At 31.1% G+C, this 19144-nt stretch overlaps 3 protein-coding genes across 5 annotated transcripts; all 3 read left to right on the top strand.

Annotated features, from left to right (window-relative positions):
• Window positions 1–2003: 2003 nt before the first annotated feature.
• Window positions 2004–3957, top strand: LOC145069058 (Transcription initiation factor IIF, beta subunit). Of its 2 annotated transcripts, none has more exons than XM_079016039.1 (6): window positions 2004–2298; window positions 2729–2837; window positions 2963–3093; window positions 3198–3272; window positions 3398–3541; window positions 3656–3957. In XM_079016039.1, the coding sequence occupies exons 1-6, from the start codon at window positions 2026–2028 to the stop codon at window positions 3779–3781; spliced, it is 858 nt and encodes a 285-aa protein (XP_078872165.1). In that variant the 5' UTR covers window positions 2004–2025; the 3' UTR covers window positions 3782–3957. The 2 variants fall into 2 exon arrangements, with proteins under 2 accessions (XP_078872165.1, XP_078872164.1); XM_079016038.1 differs by having other exon boundaries at window positions 3395–3541; window positions 3656–3956.
• Window positions 3958–6998: 3041 nt separating this feature from the next.
• On the top strand, window positions 6999–9201 carry LOC145069860 (uncharacterized). The gene is made up of 4 exons (XM_079016806.1): window positions 6999–7156; window positions 7620–7772; window positions 8011–8298; window positions 8424–9201. The coding sequence occupies exons 2-4, from the start codon at window positions 7638–7640 to the stop codon at window positions 8973–8975; spliced, it is 975 nt and encodes a 324-aa protein (XP_078872932.1). The 5' UTR covers window positions 6999–7156; window positions 7620–7637; the 3' UTR covers window positions 8976–9201.
• A 6340-nt stretch (window positions 9202–15541) lies between these two features.
• On the top strand, window positions 15542–18325 carry LOC145071069 (Pseudouridine synthase family protein). 2 transcript variants are annotated; one of them, XM_079017995.1, is made up of 13 exons: window positions 15542–15700; window positions 15800–15857; window positions 16169–16243; window positions 16337–16427; window positions 16513–16657; window positions 16737–16824; window positions 16896–16980; window positions 17134–17209; window positions 17292–17377; window positions 17474–17543; window positions 17664–17742; window positions 17827–17920; window positions 18058–18325. In XM_079017995.1, the coding sequence occupies exons 1-13, from the start codon at window positions 15583–15585 to the stop codon at window positions 18130–18132; spliced, it is 1140 nt and encodes a 379-aa protein (XP_078874121.1). In that variant the 5' UTR covers window positions 15542–15582; the 3' UTR covers window positions 18133–18325. The 2 variants fall into 2 exon arrangements, with proteins under 2 accessions (XP_078874121.1, XP_078874122.1); XM_079017996.1 differs by having other exon boundaries at window positions 15543–15700; window positions 17292–17359.
• Window positions 18326–19144: the final 819 nt, after the last annotated feature.

The following is a 19144-nucleotide window of genomic DNA, read 5'->3' on the forward strand; positions in this document are numbered from 1 at the left end:
TTCATTTTCCATTGATGATGCTATTTGTTACATGTTGCAACTGCTTTAAGCACGAAGGGTTGTGTAATTTTGTTCATCTGAATTCAGTGGTAAATCGATTCACTGTATGTAATGTAATCGAAAGGCTATGAAGATAAATGTGTAATTGCGTTTCTTCAATTGCTAATATAATAGTCTATCCTTATAGCTACCATCACTTTAGATGCAACAAAACGGATAGGTTGACTAGATTGTGTAATTGCGTTTCCAATCCTATTCTAGTATTCATTTTCTTTGTTCTTTGTGCAACATCTCATGTTTGAGGCTATGACACTCGGGATTAAATACCACAAAACATGAGGTTTTTATTATGAGATACAACTAAGGCAACAAAAAACACACACCAAAAGAATCCGTCCAATTTGACTTCATATGAGAGAGTTATGCGTGTTAAAGTTGAAAATTTATGGTAAGAAAGAAGTGTTAAAGTTGAAAATTTATGGTAAGAAAGAAGTATGACAATGTGGTGGCTTCCTTGAAATTTTAGGAATTCTATAATATTTAATAGTCAAAATACTAGAAGAAATTCCTTAATCGAGAGATTAGTTGATTATTCATATAATTGGTTTGTAAATAGAAATAGGAAATTAATGGAGTGTTTGAGATTACTTTTTGAACCCAAAAGTTCTTTTAATAAAAGTTTTTTTCTTAAAAGTTCTTTTAAAAAGTAAAGTTAAAAGTTGTTTTTAAAAAATGTTTGGATAATATTTCTTGACTTTTAAATGTTTTTTACCTTTTAAAAGGCCAAAAGTCACAAAACAATACAATTTCATGATTTTTGAAAAACCATTTTTTTCTTTTTGACAAAAAGTTATTTTTTAATTTCAAAACATTTTTTGAATTTTTTTAACTTTTTGAAAAAGTTAAAAGTCAAAAAGTTATTTTAAAAGCAATTCCAAACACCCTCTAAGTCTTAGTAGAGGGTCTTGGTTAATAAACCCTATTTTATCGATTCCTATGTAATTTTTTATTAGCTTTTTGCTAATATTTTTTTAATAAAATTAAGTTGTTCAAAAAAAATCCAAAGTCTAGAAAATTTAAATTTTATGTACCATGTTAAGGACTATGTAATTTAGGTTATTTTTATTAAAACCAGTTGATTCTTGAATGTAAAATCACTAAAATGTAGCCAAGAAAGAGAAAGAAGATGCAAGAAAAAGAATCAATCCAATCCAAGTTTATATGGGAGTTATAAGTGTCCAAACATGAGTAGAAAATTTGATTCGATTCTGGTTGTTACCCAAACCTCGTGACACCGAAGTTGAAAGTCTCGAGATCTAAATTTCATGGTTTCGTGGAACCAAATATGAAATCGCTTGAAATTATACGGTATGGTTCGGTTTAGTACTATTGTTTTTTGCTCACCCATACATTAGGTCCCCTTATTGGTGGTTTTTTTATAATTATTATGTATTAGGTTTTCATATTATTTTTTCCGAACAATATATTGTAATATATGTCTTTTTGAAACAATTTATTGTAATTTTTTTAGTTATTTAAAGTATGATATGTATTTAAAAAATGACTAATTAAATGAGAGTTTTATATAACATTTTAGATAGGGGTAAATTAGTTAACTTTTTAAAAAATATATATATTAAAAAAGGTCAACCATTTAAATATCATTTTATTAAAAATTAAAATTAATAAAATGACGAAGATGATAACAATCTTGAGTTATAATACAAATTGGCCATCAAAGATAAACCAAATAAAACATTGCAAGTAGTAATACAGGAACAAAGTGATTTTTGGATGAACACTTACAACGAGACTAAAGTGGAAATGGAACAAAATAATCAAGAAGGCGACTAAAACAAACATTTTCATTAACTAGGAGCTATAAATGTACTTCGAGTATAAGTAAAGGGGTAATTTACGTAATTTATGGGAAAAATTCTGACACGCCTGCGCTACATATATACGAGCATACAATCATCCCCGAGAACCTCTGTCATTCCCCTCCCACAAAAAGCCGTTACAAAAATGGAGGACCAAATCATCGCCACCAGCAAAACCGTCGGCGCCGTGAAGGCTAACAACGGCGGTGGACAACAATTGCTAGAGACGACCAAATCAGAGAGACACGTATGGCTCATGAAATGCCCTCCAATTGTGTCTCGTTCACTTACGCAACAACAGCAACAACAACAACCGCAATTATCGACGCCTCTCGATGCTTCTTCAGCTCCAATCGGCGCAAAGGTTGTCGTCACCGTTGATCCTCTCCTCCCTAACAACGATTTCTCATCTACACAGGTACATTGCCGTTTCGTTTTGTTACACGTTGTGAAAATGTCAACCCTATAATTGTATTTTTCCTCCTGTATATGTATCAAACGTATGTTGTTTAGTTTTGTGATCGCGATTGTGAATAAATCTAGGTTTCGATTGATTTCATTAGATCATATCTCCGTTTAGATGAGTAGAAGTTCAATTTTGCATTTATGTATGCATGCGACGTGTAAATGAAGCGCGGTGACAGTGCTAGAACAATAAATTCATGTTAATCTATAATCCTCAATGTTGCTGAATGATATCTGAATTTTACAAAGGGTTCTTATATGCGTTTATTCTTCTTGATGATTCATAGCAATTTGGGCCTCGTATCAATCAAAGATCTCGTGAGCTTCAGAGCTTGTTACTTCATTTCCTTCTAATTTATGCAATTCTTACATGATATGGTCAGTTTACCATGGAGTTGCTTGGCACTGAATCTGGGAGAATACCCAAATGTTACTCCATGGACATGTCAACAGATTTTATCCCAATGTCTGTATTTTCCGAATCCAAACAAGGTAAAAGCATTAGCATTCTTCAACTTTTTGTATAAATTAATTACAACTACAACTATCAATCAAGACATTGTATCTGGGACAACAATGGCAATGGTAATGACTAATGTGACACTTGTGGATTTCAGGAAGGCTTTCTGTTGAAGGGAAAATATATCATAAATTTGACATGAAACCTCATAATGAGAACATAGAGGAATATGGGAAGCTCTGTCGTGAAAGAACAAACAAGTATATGACTAAAACTCGACAAATACAGGTCTCTTTACTCTTTTCTTTTCTTTTCTCAAATGAAATGTAAATTAAAACAAAAATTTAGATATTTCTTGTAATCATTCATATCATTCTTCTTTCTTGTTTCAGGTTATTGACAATGATAATGGAGCACATATGAGACCCATGCCAGGGCTTATTGCATTCAGACCCCCCTCACAAACTGTAATCAATGCTGCTTTTTCTCTGTCTTAATTAATTATTACCATGTATTTAGAAGACTTGTTTCTTTTTAGTCTATTTTATAGTTTATACTGAGTTTCTGTATTATTCTGCCATTTTTACAGCAGAGGAAGAAAGCTCCAGTGAAAGGATCAGACACAAAAAGAACAAGAAGGGATCGTGGAGAGATGGAGGACATTATGTTTAAATTATTTGAGAGACAATCCAATTGGACATTAAAGCAGCTTATTTCTGAAACAGATCAACCTGAAGTATGTTGTTAACTTAATTTCCTATTCCTTTTTTTTTTACAAAATTAGATTTTAATAAGGAAGCTAATTTTACAAATGATGGAAAATCATGAAAATGTGTTGTTTTGTGTTCAGCAATTCTTGAAAGATATGCTTAAGGATTTGTGCATCTATAACAACAAAGGATCAAACCAAGGGACTTATGAACTAAAGCCAGAATACAAGAGAACCACAGAGGAACAAGAACCTTCTTCAAAATAGCTCTCTATTTTATTGTTCTTGTGAAAATATTAAATTCCCACTACTTTTCATTTAGTTGAGTTTTGGTGCCACGTCAACAAACCAAAAAACTTAACAAACATTCATTGTAGTAGAACTTTTTGGTTGTGTTTCATTACTTTGGATTAATATTGGTAACACTTATTATGTTTTTTTTTTGGATTAAAAATCTTGAATTTTTGCTTAATTCTTGTTGGCCGCGTAAAGTAGGCAATTTTCTTGTAAAATTATTTAAATTCTAAAATCCTTTATTGTTATAGGAATTAAATTAACTCAATAGCAAACAATAGATTGATTCTTGGTTAGGGTTTGTTTTAATTGTAAACATACAATACATGTTGTAGCCCTTCCTGCTTGTGAAATAGATCAAACATTGTTGGAAATACTTGTAAAAAAACGTAATATTATCTTGGGTAAATAGCACAAAAGACATTAAATTTATATTAAAATTCTAATTTGACACTTTTTTTGTCTCAAATTTGACACTATGTTTTTCAATTTTTTACAATTCTGACCACTTGATCGGTCAACCCGGTTACTTGCTGACGTGGCATGATGACGCGTCAATTTTGATGGCGTGCCATGCTAACGTATCAAAATGAAATTTTTTTTCCACAAAAGATACTAAGTTTTCACTTTTTTTTTTGACATTAAGTTTAATTTTTTCTTTCAATTTTGACACTCTGTTTTTTTATTCAAAATCGAACATCATTTTTCCAATTTTATTTAATTTTGACCATTTTTCATTTGAAACTTAATAAATATATTTTTTGTTACATTTTAAACCTATAAATACAATTTTTTCGTATAAAAACCACATTTTAATTTAAATACAAGGTGGTTCTTTTTACATTCAAAGCATAATGTATAAATATGCATTATATATATATATATATATATATATATATATATATATATATATATATATCATGAGAACCGAACTAATCATAAGCTTCGAATAAGATGTAAAAATTTCACGGGTTGCAAACGTGCCATTTAGGCCTTGATCGACTATACGCCTCCAAACATTCAAAGTCATTTTAAAGTTGCGTATTTAATATAAAATACAATTTTTATATAACTAATACATATTAATACATAAAATTATGGTTTGAATGTAAAATAAGAAAAAAAATCATTGTATTTATACAAAAATATGGTTTTTAAATGAAAAAAATATATTTATATGGTTTAAAAAGTATTAAAAAATATTTACACAGTTTCAAATGGAAAATTATCAAAATTGAACAAAATTGAAAAAATGATGTTCGATTTGGAACAAAAAATCGAGTATCAAAATTGAAAAAAAAAATTAAACTTAGTGTCAAAATCGAAAAATAAAAAGTGAAAACTTAGTGTCTTTTGTGGAAAAAAAATTCAATTTTGACACATCAACATGTCATGTCAGCATGTCACGTCATCAAAACTGACACGTCATCATGCCACATCAGTAGGTAACTGAGTTGACCGATCAAGTTGTTAGAATTGTAAAAAATTGGAAAACACAGTGTTAAATTAGGATTTTTGTGTAAATTTAGTGTCTTTTGTGCTATTTACAGTACTATCTTTCAGCTGAATTTAAGAGCTTATTTAAATAAGTAAGATTAGGTTTAATTAAATAGTTTATTTTAGTTAAACATTTTGACAAGTAAAAGGGCAGTAGAGTTTGTTAACATCCTTTAATACTAAATTAAGTCTTAGTCCAAGTTTAATACACAATTCAAGATTAAATGTACTTAACATTGGATGTTTTCACTATTTATCTTTCCTTTTACATATTCATTATATGCCTTTTTTTTTCATACACCCACATTTGTCACTTTCGTGCCAAAATTCAATATCACATTATCCTTTAGGACACAAACCCTACTCGCATTATATTATTTATTTTGTGTGCACCTCTTAAAATCTTAAAGCTTATTGTAATGTCCAAAATTATTTTATTCTTTTTATTTGTTGTTTTAGAACCTAACATTCATACCCAACTAGGTGTAAGACTCATGTATTATATGAGTTAATAGAAAAAGTTAAATATAAAGATTTAAATATTTAAGAACTTTGGATTTATAAGAAAATAAGAAAAATAATGAATTATTAAAATTAATTTTTTTATCTTTTCAATTTAAATAAATAAACAAAATAAACTAATGAGCTTTTAATTTAGAAATAAAAATGTAAGTCCATTAATGAAATTGATATTCATTTATTACTATATTTATTGTAATTATTACATTAAAGTATTATGTGGAATGTATTAAAATAGAAAAACCTATAAAATGACATGTAGAAAAAAAATTAATTCAAAATAACCACAAAATTTAGCAAATTGAATGAGAATGTGACATATGTCAAAAAAAAAATCTTCATTTATTAGAGTAGATACTATCACTAAATTTCGTAAACTAGAGACAACATAATGTATTAAAAATGTTTATAGTTTCAAACTTGTTCTATGTGTTTCAGAATTTGTTTTTTGTTTGTATAAACAAAAAACTTTCACTACATAGAAAATGATTACTTATCAGTGCTATCCATTCGTAAAAATAATAATTCATAACCTTATTGGATATAGTTTTTTTATAGTTTCAAAATACACAAGGGGAACACTATATATTGTGCATACCATTTATGAAAGTTTTTTCACATTTTATATAGGGGCACCAGCAATCATGGAACTCGCAAACAATTAACTGCCAAAATGTTGGTAATTATATTGGCAATTTTAAAAAAAGATGGCTAAATTATTATATGTAATTTAAAATAATGGCTATTTTGATGTTAGTATATATAAATAAATTTTAGTATGTGTAAATAAAGGTTAATATACAAAAATAAACGCTAGTATAAAATTTAGAAATTTATTAATAATCAATACCTTTTTCAAACTAACTTTAGTTGAACCCGCTAGATAGTTAGTTAAAATATTAATATTATGATTAAAATATTACGACCAAAAACATATAAAAAATAAATAAATATCGAGTCAGAAGTCAGAACGCCATTAAAGATTGCAACTTTGACAATGCGTTTCCAGTCGAAAATTGTCAAAGGAAGGCAGCAACTAAATCAACAAAGAAAGAATGGGTCTCGTCGTCGTTTTATATAATTACTTAATGCATATTCAGCCCCCAAGCTTTGACCAAATGCGTGTGTACATCACGCTGTCGTTTTGGGGGTCTTCGAGAGTGGAAGTCGAACGCATATTACCCCCCTTCCCTCCTTTGTATTCAACGCATCTTCTTCCCTCCATTACTCTCCTTCAACATTTTTTGATTCTTTCATCTGTTTTCTTCATCACATACTCCAACTCGTTGATTTTTCCCTCAATCCATCTTCCCGCATCACCATCTTCTAAAGGTATGACGGAATTACGCTTTTTATTTTTCCCTTTTGAACGCTTGATTTTGATTGTGTGATTCGTTTGAATTTAAGTTTCAGATTGAATTGTTGATGGGTTTTTGCTCAAATTGAGAATTATTAGGGTCGATTAAACTCTGTATTGTTGAAAACTATCTTTTTTTTTTTTGAATTAAGCATTTTCTGTTCGTTTTAAGGAATTTGAGAATTAATTCACTATTATTTTTTTAGGTTCCGAAGGTCAAAATTCTATTTGCCAAAATTGTGATCATGATGTAATTTTTTCACAATTTGAACACAAATAGTTTCTGTTTGTAGTAATTATTGTATCTTTATTATGGTAGAAAGTGAAACATATTCATTAATCCATATGAAATTTCAAACGAATAATAGTTATTTGTCATTTGTATAACAATTTCAAAACATTATGATGTTTATTTACATTTTCTTTTTTCTCTTGCAGATCAAATTGCCATAAAAAATGAACTTTTTTGGTAGGAATATGACCGAGGAATCATCAACTTCTCAACGAGACACTCTTAGTTGCCCATTTTTGCATAACATTAACGAACCGACTAATTTCTCATTTTCATCTTCCGTGGCTATCCCATTACCGGTAATTAAATATTTTTCTTATAATTGTTATTAATATAATTCAATGACTAAATCGCTAAAAAAACAATAATTCAATGACCAAATCGATAAAATGGTGGTAATACATATTGTGTTTTCTGTATTTCGCATTGAATCAAAAAATGGTTAAATCATTACCAAAAACAAGTATTGATATGGAAAATTGGAAAGTTTGTTTTTGTTGTTAAAACCGTCCTCATAGTTTCTTTTATTGTGATTAGGCCCGAGGAAGGGGAGCAACAAAAGGTCCTATATTTGAAGATGGTCCCAATTTTGATAGAGCATTTAGGGTTTTCCATGGCCAAAATGGTGTGGTTCCACTTTCCGATTCTGAGCCATCATCACTTGGGTCCGAACCGGGTCCTCAACGGTTCAACCCGTTAGCGGCTAAAGCAGCTACAATTAGTCTCTCAGGGTTTGGTGGGGCCTTTGGTTTTGATGCATTTAACGAGATGTTCAAAAGTCAACAAAGAAAACATAAACCATCCAACAAGAAAAAGTCTTCAAAGGTACATTAGCTAACAATAAACAACCTACTTTCACTTTTCTAAAAAGAAACACAACATACTTTTTCAAACATGTATAAACTTAAAAAGATCTAACTTGCCTTCTTATGATATCTTTTCTTCTCCAGAACAAAGACTCGAATCATGAAGCAATGGGTGAAGAATGGCTACAAAATGGGAATTGCCCGATAGCAAAATCGTATAGATCAGTGATTAACATCCTACCAATCATGGCCAAGGCACTTAAACCACCATCGGGCATAAACTACAGGTGCCCGCCGGTCATCGTGGCAGCCCGGGCAGCTCTAGCTAAAACTGCGTTTGCAAAAAACCTCCGGCCACAACCGCTGCCCGAAAAAGTACTGGTGATTGGAGTTATGGGCATGGCTGCTAATGTTCCATTAGGGATATGGAGAGAACATACCAAGAAATTTTCACCTTCTTGGTTTGCAGCTGTTCATGCAGCCGTTCCATTTATTGCCATGCTTAGAAAGTCGGTTTTGATGCCTAAATCAGCCATGGCTTTTACTATAGCGGCTTCTGTTTTAGGTCAGGTGATCGGGTCTAGGGCCGAACGGTATCGCCTGAAAACGATAGTCGGTAGGGATGGGCGGTGTGGGGAGACAATTGAGTGGGAACCTGCAACTCTGCAGGTCACTGGACCTGCAGTAGTAGCCTGAGTCCAATTGTCCAATTCCAGTATTGGACAACTGGAGTCATCCTTTATTGGATGAGTGGATTTTTTTTTGTTAAGTGGGTTGGAAATATTAGTCTTTTGTAAGATTGTATTATAAGTGTTGGAGGGGGTTTATTAACGCAAACTAAATATGGGAGGTGATTGGAATTATCATTTTTTGTATTGACTTAAGTTGTATTTAAGCTAATAAAATGAGTCTTTGAATGAAAGATTAATTGTAAGAGGTTTGATTTTACTTTAATTTAAGTTGTTTTACAATAAAAGGTAATATTAACATTTTATTCCAAACCCCAAAAACAGTATAACACTCATCTTATCTTGTGAGGTAAATCAATTACTAACTGTTAGTAGAGATATTCATTATTTGGATAAAACCGAATTGTCCAATTGGACAATTTGGATTGGATTATTTGGTTCGGATATTCGGATTTTTGGATTGGATTTCATCAAAACCAAATAGTCCAAAAAACCGAATAACAATTTGTTATTTATTTATTTTTAATATATCTGTAAGTATTTATTAATTATTTTATAATTTGTTTTTTTTTTTAAAAAAAAGGTCAAAAAGTTTCACTTAATAAACAATTTAATATGCATTTAATCTCAAAAGCTTTTTATCAATTAAATATTAAATTATAATATACCTTCTTAGGATTTGTTTATAAATTTTAAATCACAACTAAATAATTTGTTTTTGCTTTTTCAGTAAAAATTGGATAATATTATAATTATATGTTGTTTTAAAATGTTATGACTGTTGAAAACCGAATTACAAAAACCGATCCAACCGAATTGTAATTGGATTGGATCGGATCGGATTTGAATTTAATTTGGACAATTCGGATCCATATTTTGAAAACCGAAATTAGTTTGGATTTACTTAATTCGATCGGATTGAACCGATCCATCCAAACGAACACCGCAAGAAACTACCAAAGACAAGGGAAGTTACAATTGGCGAAACCTCCACTTGGGCTTGAACCGAGAGGGTGTTTGGATGTGCTTCTTGAAGTGATTATTGGCTTATTGATTTTTCCGAAAAACTAATAAGTTAAAAAAATGTTTGATAAGGGTAAAAGTGTTTTTTAAATGGCTTTTTGTAAATGGTTATAAAGCTCAAAATGAAAAACAAGGGCATGTGACTTTTTAAATGGGTGTTTGGTTTTTTGGCATTCAAATTACATTTGTGCCATTAATAACCCTTTAAAGAAAAAAGGTCTTCCTCACATCGACGCACACATTTCCTCCAATTTACATCAACGCACGCCATAAGTACAAAACCTCTTCTTTCTCGTTCTTGAAACGGTCACAACAAGCTTCTCTCGTTCTTCTCCAACGATTTCCCACATCGGTGACCGAAAGAAAATTTAACTATCGCCATTCATCATTGCGAAATATCATTGAACGAACTTTTTGGAGTGTGGAAAACTAGGTGGACGTTATTAAGAGACATGCATGTTAAGTATAAAATATTATATGTAAAGTAGTAAATGCTTCTAAATATATAAGCATGTCATTTTTGTTCATTTTACATGTAAAAGCTAACCCAAATATTTTTTAAAAAACAACTTATTGATTTTTTGATTTTTGCCAACACAAAAGCTAATCCAAATATATATATATATATATATATATATATATATATATATATATATATATATATATATATATATATATAAACTCCTTATAGGAAAAGCCATAAATCAATAAACATTTGTCAAAAAAACACTTTTGATAATAAAAGCATACCTAGACATCCTCATAATCTCTTTGTGAAATGCATCTTTTTTTATAAACTTATTTTTGTGGGTGTTCCAATCTAGTATAATCTTGACTATCTTTTTTCTGATTTAAGGTGATTTTAGATTCACAAATTCTTTTATGAAATTTATTGTTGTGAATTTTAAAGATTTTTACGAAGATATGTCTTGCAGTTCTATGGATATGAATCATTGTTTCGTAAGACTTGATATCTTAATCTTGGAGAATGATTTTTTTCGATGGAAAATGAAATCACAAACACGAAAACTAACTTCTTTGTATCGAAAGGACGTGAGAGATTGAGAGCTTGTTAATGAGATTTTACACTACATATTGTTAGAACATCTCCAAACCAACGTCATTTTTGGTGTAAACATTATGTAAACCATTTGCATACAACATCATTTTTATTAAAAAGAATGACGTTATTAATGGTATGATTCCATATTTGGAGTATTATCGTTTTACTATTTATTTATATCCAACTTATTGTTGAAGTTTCACTTCTTATATTTGGTCATTTCAAGACTAAATTTATAGAGTTAGTTTTTAATTTGTTTTATTTTAAATATAATAATTATTTCTATAAATAAATGTGTATTATTTTAATTTAGTGTGTTATGAATATAAGTTTTTTTTATATAATTAAATGTTTTTTTTATAATATGAGAATTAATTTGAATTATTTAAATATGAATTACTAGTTTTTTTGTTATATTTATTTACCAATATAATCCTAAATTTATTGTAGCAAAAAGATTTTAGAAAATTTTCTAAAAAACCGGGAAATAAAAGATGTATTCATGAAAAATCTAAAAAATTAAAAACAGAAAATATACTTATAATATATTTCTTTTCTTGATTTAAAATGGTTTAGGATGGAAAACAAATCACTATATGTATAATGTTTTATGCCAAATTTATAATTCACTCATATACATATATAAATTTAGAAAAATAAAACTAAAAGTACTAAATGTGTATCCTAGAATAATCTCATTTTCTATTCCGACCTCTTCGTTTATCGACCCGCCGACACCTCTCATCCATCTCCGTTAACCAGATTGCCTCCATCAATGGACACTACAACTAAAACTCCCTTGCCTATCCTCTTCGGACACACCCCCTTCTCTTTCAACCACCGCCGCTAACCTTCCACATCTTCAGTTGCATCTCCATCTTCAATGTATCTCCGACAACTGCTCTCCTTCTCCACTACACCATTAAAACTCCACCACATTTCCTTCTCCGCCCAACACCACTAAACATATGACACCTATCCTTATTCTCTGATGCCGATGCCAGGTACAAAGATAATGAGGGGAAGTCTTGGGTTTTTCTTGCCATCTACCGCCCTAGTTCATCGTACCTCAAATATTTGCTCATCACGTTGTTAATAGGTCATTTCTAGACTATGGTGATGTTGGTAGCTTACTGAAGACAATGATAATGGTGGTGGTTGACGGATATGTTTAGAGACGATGGTTTGCATAGGGAGAGTTCTAGGATGTAGGTGGGGTAAGATATGTTGGACCTATGTGTTTATTAATTAAAGGGTAAATTACACCAATTGTCGCTCGTGCATGTGCCAAAACGCACGTTTGGTACATATTTTCAAAAATTAATGTTGACTGTCCCTTATATCGTAAAAAGGTGCACGCTTCGTCCCTATAAACATAAAATGACTATATTGCCCTTTTTATTTCCTTTTCATTTAATTTTCTGGTTATTTATCATTTTTAGATTAAAAAAGAAAACAAACCACATCACCCACACCCAACCCACCCTCCTCCTTTTGTTTACCCTTTCCTTTTTCCTTCTACATTTTTTGAAACCAGCACCACCAGAACCACCATCTACCATCGGAAACCACAGTCCACCACCACTGGAACCCACCAGATAGCACCGCTTTTCTCCTTCCATCCCCCCTATCTCGCTCTTTCTATTTTATATCCTCTCTCTAAACTATGCCACCACCCTCTCTTCCATACACTATTTCTCAAATCTGACAGTGGAGCTCGATCTGAAACGTATGGAGGTTATTTGGAAACCTAGCGATGGCGATCTTAGATCTAAGACCCTAGGTAGCGATGGCTTTCACGATCAGTCAAGCAGAGTAGTTCGTGAGTGTAGCTTTCACGATCTATGCCCTTTGACGATGTAGTTGATGATCTTAAACCGTTGATTCGAAACCCTCGACGGTTTGAAACCATGCTCGATGGAGATCTTAGAGGCAGTGATTTTGAAACCCTAAATGAAGTCGATGGCGGCACACATTTGACGAAACCCTAGCCGATGGAAAATGTGTTTAACTTACCTGGTTCCTTTTGTTGGAAAGATACTCATCGCCCCTTCTGCTCCGATCATCTTCTTTGTTGCCGCCACCTATAAATCCCTCAATCGTCGGAAAACTCTCGACCGATCTTTGTTTTTTGTCTATAGATTTCATTTTTTTGTGTGTGTTTCATATTGAGAGAGAGAGAGAGGTGGGTTGTGGTTTGTCGATGGTTGACGACTCTCTTCTCTGGCGAGATAGTGTCTTCTCCGGTGGTGGTTTTTGGTTGCTTAGGGAAAATTGGGTTAGGATAAGGTGTGCAGGACACGGTTTTTTTTTTTTTTTTTTTTTTTTTTTTTTGTACTTTATAAATAATCATAGAAGGATAAAATAAATCCAAATAATAATAAAAAATGCAAAATAGTCATTTCATGCCTCGCAAATGATGAAATGTACAAATTTCAACTAACGAGCGATAATATATGCAATTTTTAACTAATCGAAGGACAATCCGAGTTAATTTGTAAATTAAACATAATAAGAAAGACAAAATAATATATACGAAAAGAGGGAAATTTTCTCAGGTGTTGTTTGTTTTTTTGAAAAAAACCTCTTCAGACCTCTTATTGCTGCTGCGGCGCAGCACATGTGCAACACTTTTCATATCGCAACTGTTTGTTTTTCAGAAGTCTTCAGATTAAAAAACATCTGCGTGTGTTCTTCTTGACGCTACACTTGTTTTACATCTTCCTACTTCTTCCAACCTCCTTTTCTTCTTTTTTTCTTGCTAAAATATTGATTATATATTGCTTAAATCTCATTTTACACTTTTTTTTGTTTATTCTTGTTGAATTTTTTTATATTGAATAATAATAATTTGTTGATGAAATATCATTATTTTATGCTAAAATATATTTATTTTTTGTTAAAATATCATTATTTTTTGCTGAAATATCATAAATTTTTGCCGAAATGTCATATATTATTAAATTTTCGGTATTAAAAAACTATTTTCGGATTATAAAATCAGTTTATTTTAATTTTTTAATATCTGCAGCAGCATGCAGATGTTAAAAAAACAAACATGCTTCTTATTATAGTCTGCAGCTGTTTGGTCTACCTCTTCTACTGCAAAGGGTTACAAAGATAGTCCGCAAACTTTATGAATTTTTTCTTCAAAAAAACAAACATCACCTTAATCTCCCACATATCTAATGGAGCATCTTAGAACGTAACCATTAAGTTGAGCCATTTCAATCATTTCAAAGTTAAACTGAAACTTCAGATGAGTATAAACTATAAGGACTATAATTGTAACTTACGTTTAAACGATCGGTAAATGTCATTCTAGTCCAACCAACTTATGTGTTTTGGTTTAAAAGGTCCTTTATGTTTTTTTTTGGTGGTCTAAGTATCTAAACTTTCATTTTACCTGTTTAAAAAGGGAACCACCATATTTGTTTCCGGTTTACCGATTACAATTGGTATATTTGGCTTTTCTATATATTTTTTTTAAAGTTCAAAATTTAAAACAAATTCATGTGGATTTTTTCTTAATTTTTGGGGTATGTCGGTACAAAGAAACGAAGGGGAACACGACCCTCCTCTTCAAAGAACAAATTGCCAGACATCCTTCAACCTATGATATTCCGATTGAATTTGTGATCTGGAAAAAAAGAAGAAACGTTCCCATCTTCTCCGTCTATAACCGGAACATCATTTCCTTTTGTGGTCACTACCAAGTTGGGTGGTGGCGTAGAGAAATAGATCTCAGATTTAGTTCCATGAGTTTGTCGGACCCGCCGATCTTTCTATGATATCTTCATCTGCATTTATACCAGGTTCATTTAATGAGTATTATACTCTTAAAATCCATGAACAAGGTGAAACAAAAATAGATCTCAGATTCAAACTTGGTGGTGGGTTATGATTATCTCTAATTGATTAGATTTCTTGGTTGTATCTTCATGCTGGTAGGCCCTGCCACCACTCTGAAAGGGATGACACACTTGCTGACTTCGACTTTTATGTGTGGCCATACGAGCATCATCGATTCCTTCAGGATCGGTGTTCGCCATCTCTATCGACATTTTGGGTCGCAAAAATGGAAGCTTTGTGTGTGTCTGTGTGTTTCTGCAGTTATTGGAATCGATGGGTCTATATGGATTTGGGCGAAATCTAAACGAGGTTAATTAGGTCTTGGAATCGGAATCACAGAAGTATGTGTGTGATGTACATATGCTTTTGAGTTGCAGGTATTACAGAGAAAGAATATATGTTGAGAGAGAGAGAGAGAGAGAGAGAGAGAGATATTAACTGATGATGTGATAGTTACTAGCATAATTTGCTGATTAGGAAGAGATTCACCGGGTGACCCTTCATTTTCTCAAAGGAACCTTTTGAACCCAAAAACATGAATCCATACCTTATAGAGCAAAAAAATAACAAAATGGACCTTTTAAGCCAAAACACGTAAGTTGTCTAGGCTAAGTGACATTTACCCTTAAACAATTAATGCTTGTTTTTGAGACGAAAGTTTTGATTGTTTGGCATAATGTCTACGAACACTGAAGATACACCCGACAATCCATCTCCGGCGACGTTTGGAAAGCCTTGGCCAGAGTTCAACGACGGCCTTACCTATCGTGACCTTGTCCGATCACCTGATTCCGGTCCTTCTCCCCCTTTCTAAACATATTCATACGCACGATTCTCTAATTGCACAGAAAACGAGTGAAGATGGTTTAAAACTCAAACCTCTAATTGTGCAGGTTTGACGCTGATTGACTTTTACTCTATCAAGCATCAGAGTTCAGCTCCTTTACTAGGGTAAGCTTGTGTTAAGAATAATTAAATCAAAACATTACTTAGATTGTTGTCGAGTGTCATAAGATCGCTACATTTCATAGATGTAGGTAAATCTGTGCTTTATTTAAACAAATTTGTTTAATAACAATAGAAAACCTCAATTGTTAGCGTAAGAAAGTTCAGACTCGATGAGCGAATAATTTCTTCAGTCTTTTTTTGGTTTCAAATTAGGGTTTTACTCTAGGATTTTAACGATTTCGCTCAATAAGATTCAGTTTTAATGGCAAACGCGAGGTGTGTCTTACTTCTTCATAGTACTAAACATTCAACAGTTGGTTGCAGAGAATCGAAAATGGGCAGATAACAGTTAATGGTACAGTTATCACTGATCCAAAGACTGTTCTAAGGTTACCCTTCCACCTATCAAGATTTTGTTTCATTTAAGCCAATAAATTTATTTATTCACTTATTCTGAGTTCTGACATTTTTGTATTTGTTAGGATTGGTAGTGAACTAGTATATCACAGACATCCATGGAAAGAACCATATGCACCACACTTGCTTGAAGTTCTGTTTGAAGATGATCATTTGGTACTTTGATCAAAAACTTGTGTTTGTTAATCATTCAAATTTGTTTATTTAAATATTGGCTTAGATGTTTATTCATTGTATTCAGATTGCTCTAAATAAACCCTCTGGTTTACAAGTTTTACCTGGTGGACAATTTCAACAAAGAACTGTTCTCACACAGCTTCAATGGCATATGAAGAATCAAGAATCATGTCCTGTTCCAGTTCATAGGCTTGGAAGAGGAACTTCAGGTAACACTTCTTAATGAACAATTGTTTATGATTTAGATAATGTGTAATATTTCTTCTTTTATAATCTTCTCTATTACAGGAATATTACTTTGTGCAAAAACAAAGCTTGCAAAAACTAAGCTTGCAGCTCTTTTTGCTGAAAAAACATCACAGGTTGTTGGTAACAGGTTAGCAAATAAACATCTTATGTTTTGGAAAATTAATAAATAATAATTTCATTTAATCTTTATATGGGCAGAAAAGTCAACAATGAGGTCAACAAGGTAGTCAAAATGTCAAAGATATACAGGGCACTAGTTTGTGGAATTATAAATGATGATGAGGTGAATCTTTGGACATAGTTCTTTTTTATGACATGTAACATTATTATTATTATTATTATTATTATTATTATTATTATTATTATTATTATTATTATTATCATTTTTTTAAAATCTTGAAATGTATTATTACAACATAAATACATTGTGTTACAGATTGTCATTGAAGAACCAATTGGAACATTGAAATATCCTGGAGTTGCTAAAGGGTTATATGTTGCTTCTTCTTCAGGTTCTCTCACTTTATAATTTATATCTCTGGTTATTAATGTAATTTTTTTTTAAAATTTTTATTATGCCTGTTTTTTATACAGGGAAACCGGCATTGAGCAGAGTTCATGTTTTGAAAAGAGATGTAAAAAATAACCACACAGTTGTTCAGGTTCTAAGATTTAAAGATGTATATGAATTATGCTCATGATGTAACATAATAATCTTTATTTATTTATGTAAATGTTAAATTTCATGATTGTGTTTTTTTTGGGAATGTGAGTAGGTGGAGATTCAATCTGGTAGGCCCCACCAGATCCGAATTCATCTTTCATTCATTGGACATCCTTTGCTAGGTAAACAAATCATTTGATTTAAAAAAAGTAAATTTCATTTTTATTTTTTTTAAAGATAAAAAAAAATGAAAAAAGGTTTCAAAAGAAGTAAAAATTGTGAGCACATAATAATATTGGCAGGTGATCCACTTTATGTTAATGGTGGGATACCAAAGTGTTGTGCTCCTGAAACTGTTGATGAAACATTTGCTGAAGATGGGTAACAAACATATTTATTTTATCTTCATCTTCATTTATATAAATATTTTAGATTATTTTTTTTAAAAAAAAAATGTATTTTTAGAGGGTATAAGAAGCCTGCAAATCCTGTTCCTGGAGACTGTGGTTACTACTTGCATGCTCATCAGTTAATTCTTTGTCATCCAATCACAAATGAGGTATCATGTTATGAGATTTTTCATTATGATTATGATGCAATAAGTATTTCTATAAGATTATTATATCTAAATCTTTAATTAATGTATTTGTGTAGCTTGTTTAAATAGTTTGATTTAGAGATTCTGTTTGTTTGCAGTTGTGTAAAATAACAGCTCCACTACCACCCGTTTTCTTAGCTAACGAATCAAGTGAATCAACAGATCAGGAGTGATAACATTTTCTTTTCATATTTAAAATATGTACAATAGTTTATTTATTAATTATGATGTTAGTTCTTGATCTTCTAGAAGCTGAAGAGTGCATGAATTATGCATACGGGCTAATGTTGTAAATGAGTAACTTATAGACCGGTTGTCGCACCCGATTTAAACTAATAAAATTGTCACTGCTAGTTGCACTAAAAATATAGCACATGGAAGCAGGGTCGAATCTTCAGGGACACAACCTAGTGGTTGACCTTTTTGCATCAGACACATTCTACTCAAGAAACAAAAAATCTAAAAGGGGGGTTTTGAATTAAACTAAAAACTAAAAAAATGCAGTGATATTAAATTAAACGAAAATTAATAATAAAAACGATTTCAGTTATGCTGTGACTTTTCTAATAATGCAATCAATTTAGATTTGGTTATTCAGAATGTGTTTTATCTAAGTTGGTTGTGAGAAAAACTAACAAGTTCTAGTATAGTCTTTTTTATTTAAATTAGTTAACTAAAACAAGCTCTTTGAATTAATCTTAATTTTTTACTGTTAAATTAAATAAACTTTTAATTAAATAAAAAAATTGCCTTAAGTTCTGTGTAAAACTCTCAACAATATTTAATACTTCTCACAAGCTCATAACTGTATGATTTTTTCAGTTTATACCAGAGTTAAATCCCAAACACAGAACCAATCCGATACTTGTTATTTTTTATCAGTTGACAAGAACAATTACGAATTCTATTAACTGATTAACTAAATCATAAAACCCTAGCTAGGTGATTAGACTAAAAAGAATTAAAAATCAACCATTCATTAAACTCAAAACTAAAAAACCTAGATAGAAACACAAAACGAAAATCATATCTGAAAACTAATCACATGAAAAGTACTAGTTTATACATAATTGAAAACTAAGGTTTAACCAGACGTGGCTAAAAACGAAACTAAACTAGATAAAATAAACATTTACTGATAAATCTTCTAAACTAAATGTGTGAGATGATTCATAATCTTCAGAT

The sequence above is a fragment of the Lactuca serriola genome, chromosome 8 (genome assembly GCF_051521515.1).
Source record: "Lactuca serriola cultivar US96UC23 chromosome 8, Lser_US96UC23_V15, whole genome shotgun sequence".
NCBI classification, from domain to species: domain Eukaryota; kingdom Viridiplantae; phylum Streptophyta; class Magnoliopsida; order Asterales; family Asteraceae; genus Lactuca; species Lactuca serriola.

Coding starts and splice junctions, on each gene's coding strand:
- LOC145071069 (XM_079017995.1), top strand. CDS start 15,583: ATGTCTACGAACACTGAAGATACACCCGACAATCCATCTCCGGCGACG. Junction 16,244..16,336: donor GATCCAAAGACTGTTCTAAG/GTTACCCTTCCA, acceptor TGTATTTGTTAG/GATTGGTAGTGAACTAGTAT. Junction 16,825..16,895: donor TCACAGGTTGTTGGTAACAG/GTTAGCAAATAA, acceptor TTATATGGGCAG/AAAAGTCAACAATGAGGTCA.
- LOC145069860 (XM_079016806.1), top strand. CDS start 7,638: ATGAACTTTTTTGGTAGGAATATGACCGAGGAATCATCAACTTCTCAA. Junction 7,773..8,010: donor CCGTGGCTATCCCATTACCG/GTAATTAAATAT, acceptor TATTGTGATTAG/GCCCGAGGAAGGGGAGCAAC. Junction 8,299..8,423: donor ACAAGAAAAAGTCTTCAAAG/GTACATTAGCTA, acceptor TTTCTTCTCCAG/AACAAAGACTCGAATCATGA.
- LOC145069058 (XM_079016038.1), top strand. CDS start 2,026: ATGGAGGACCAAATCATCGCCACCAGCAAAACCGTCGGCGCCGTGAAG. Junction 2,838..2,962: donor ATTTTCCGAATCCAAACAAG/GTAAAAGCATTA, acceptor TGTGGATTTCAG/GAAGGCTTTCTGTTGAAGGG. Junction 3,094..3,197: donor CTAAAACTCGACAAATACAG/GTCTCTTTACTC, acceptor TTCTTGTTTCAG/GTTATTGACAATGATAATGG.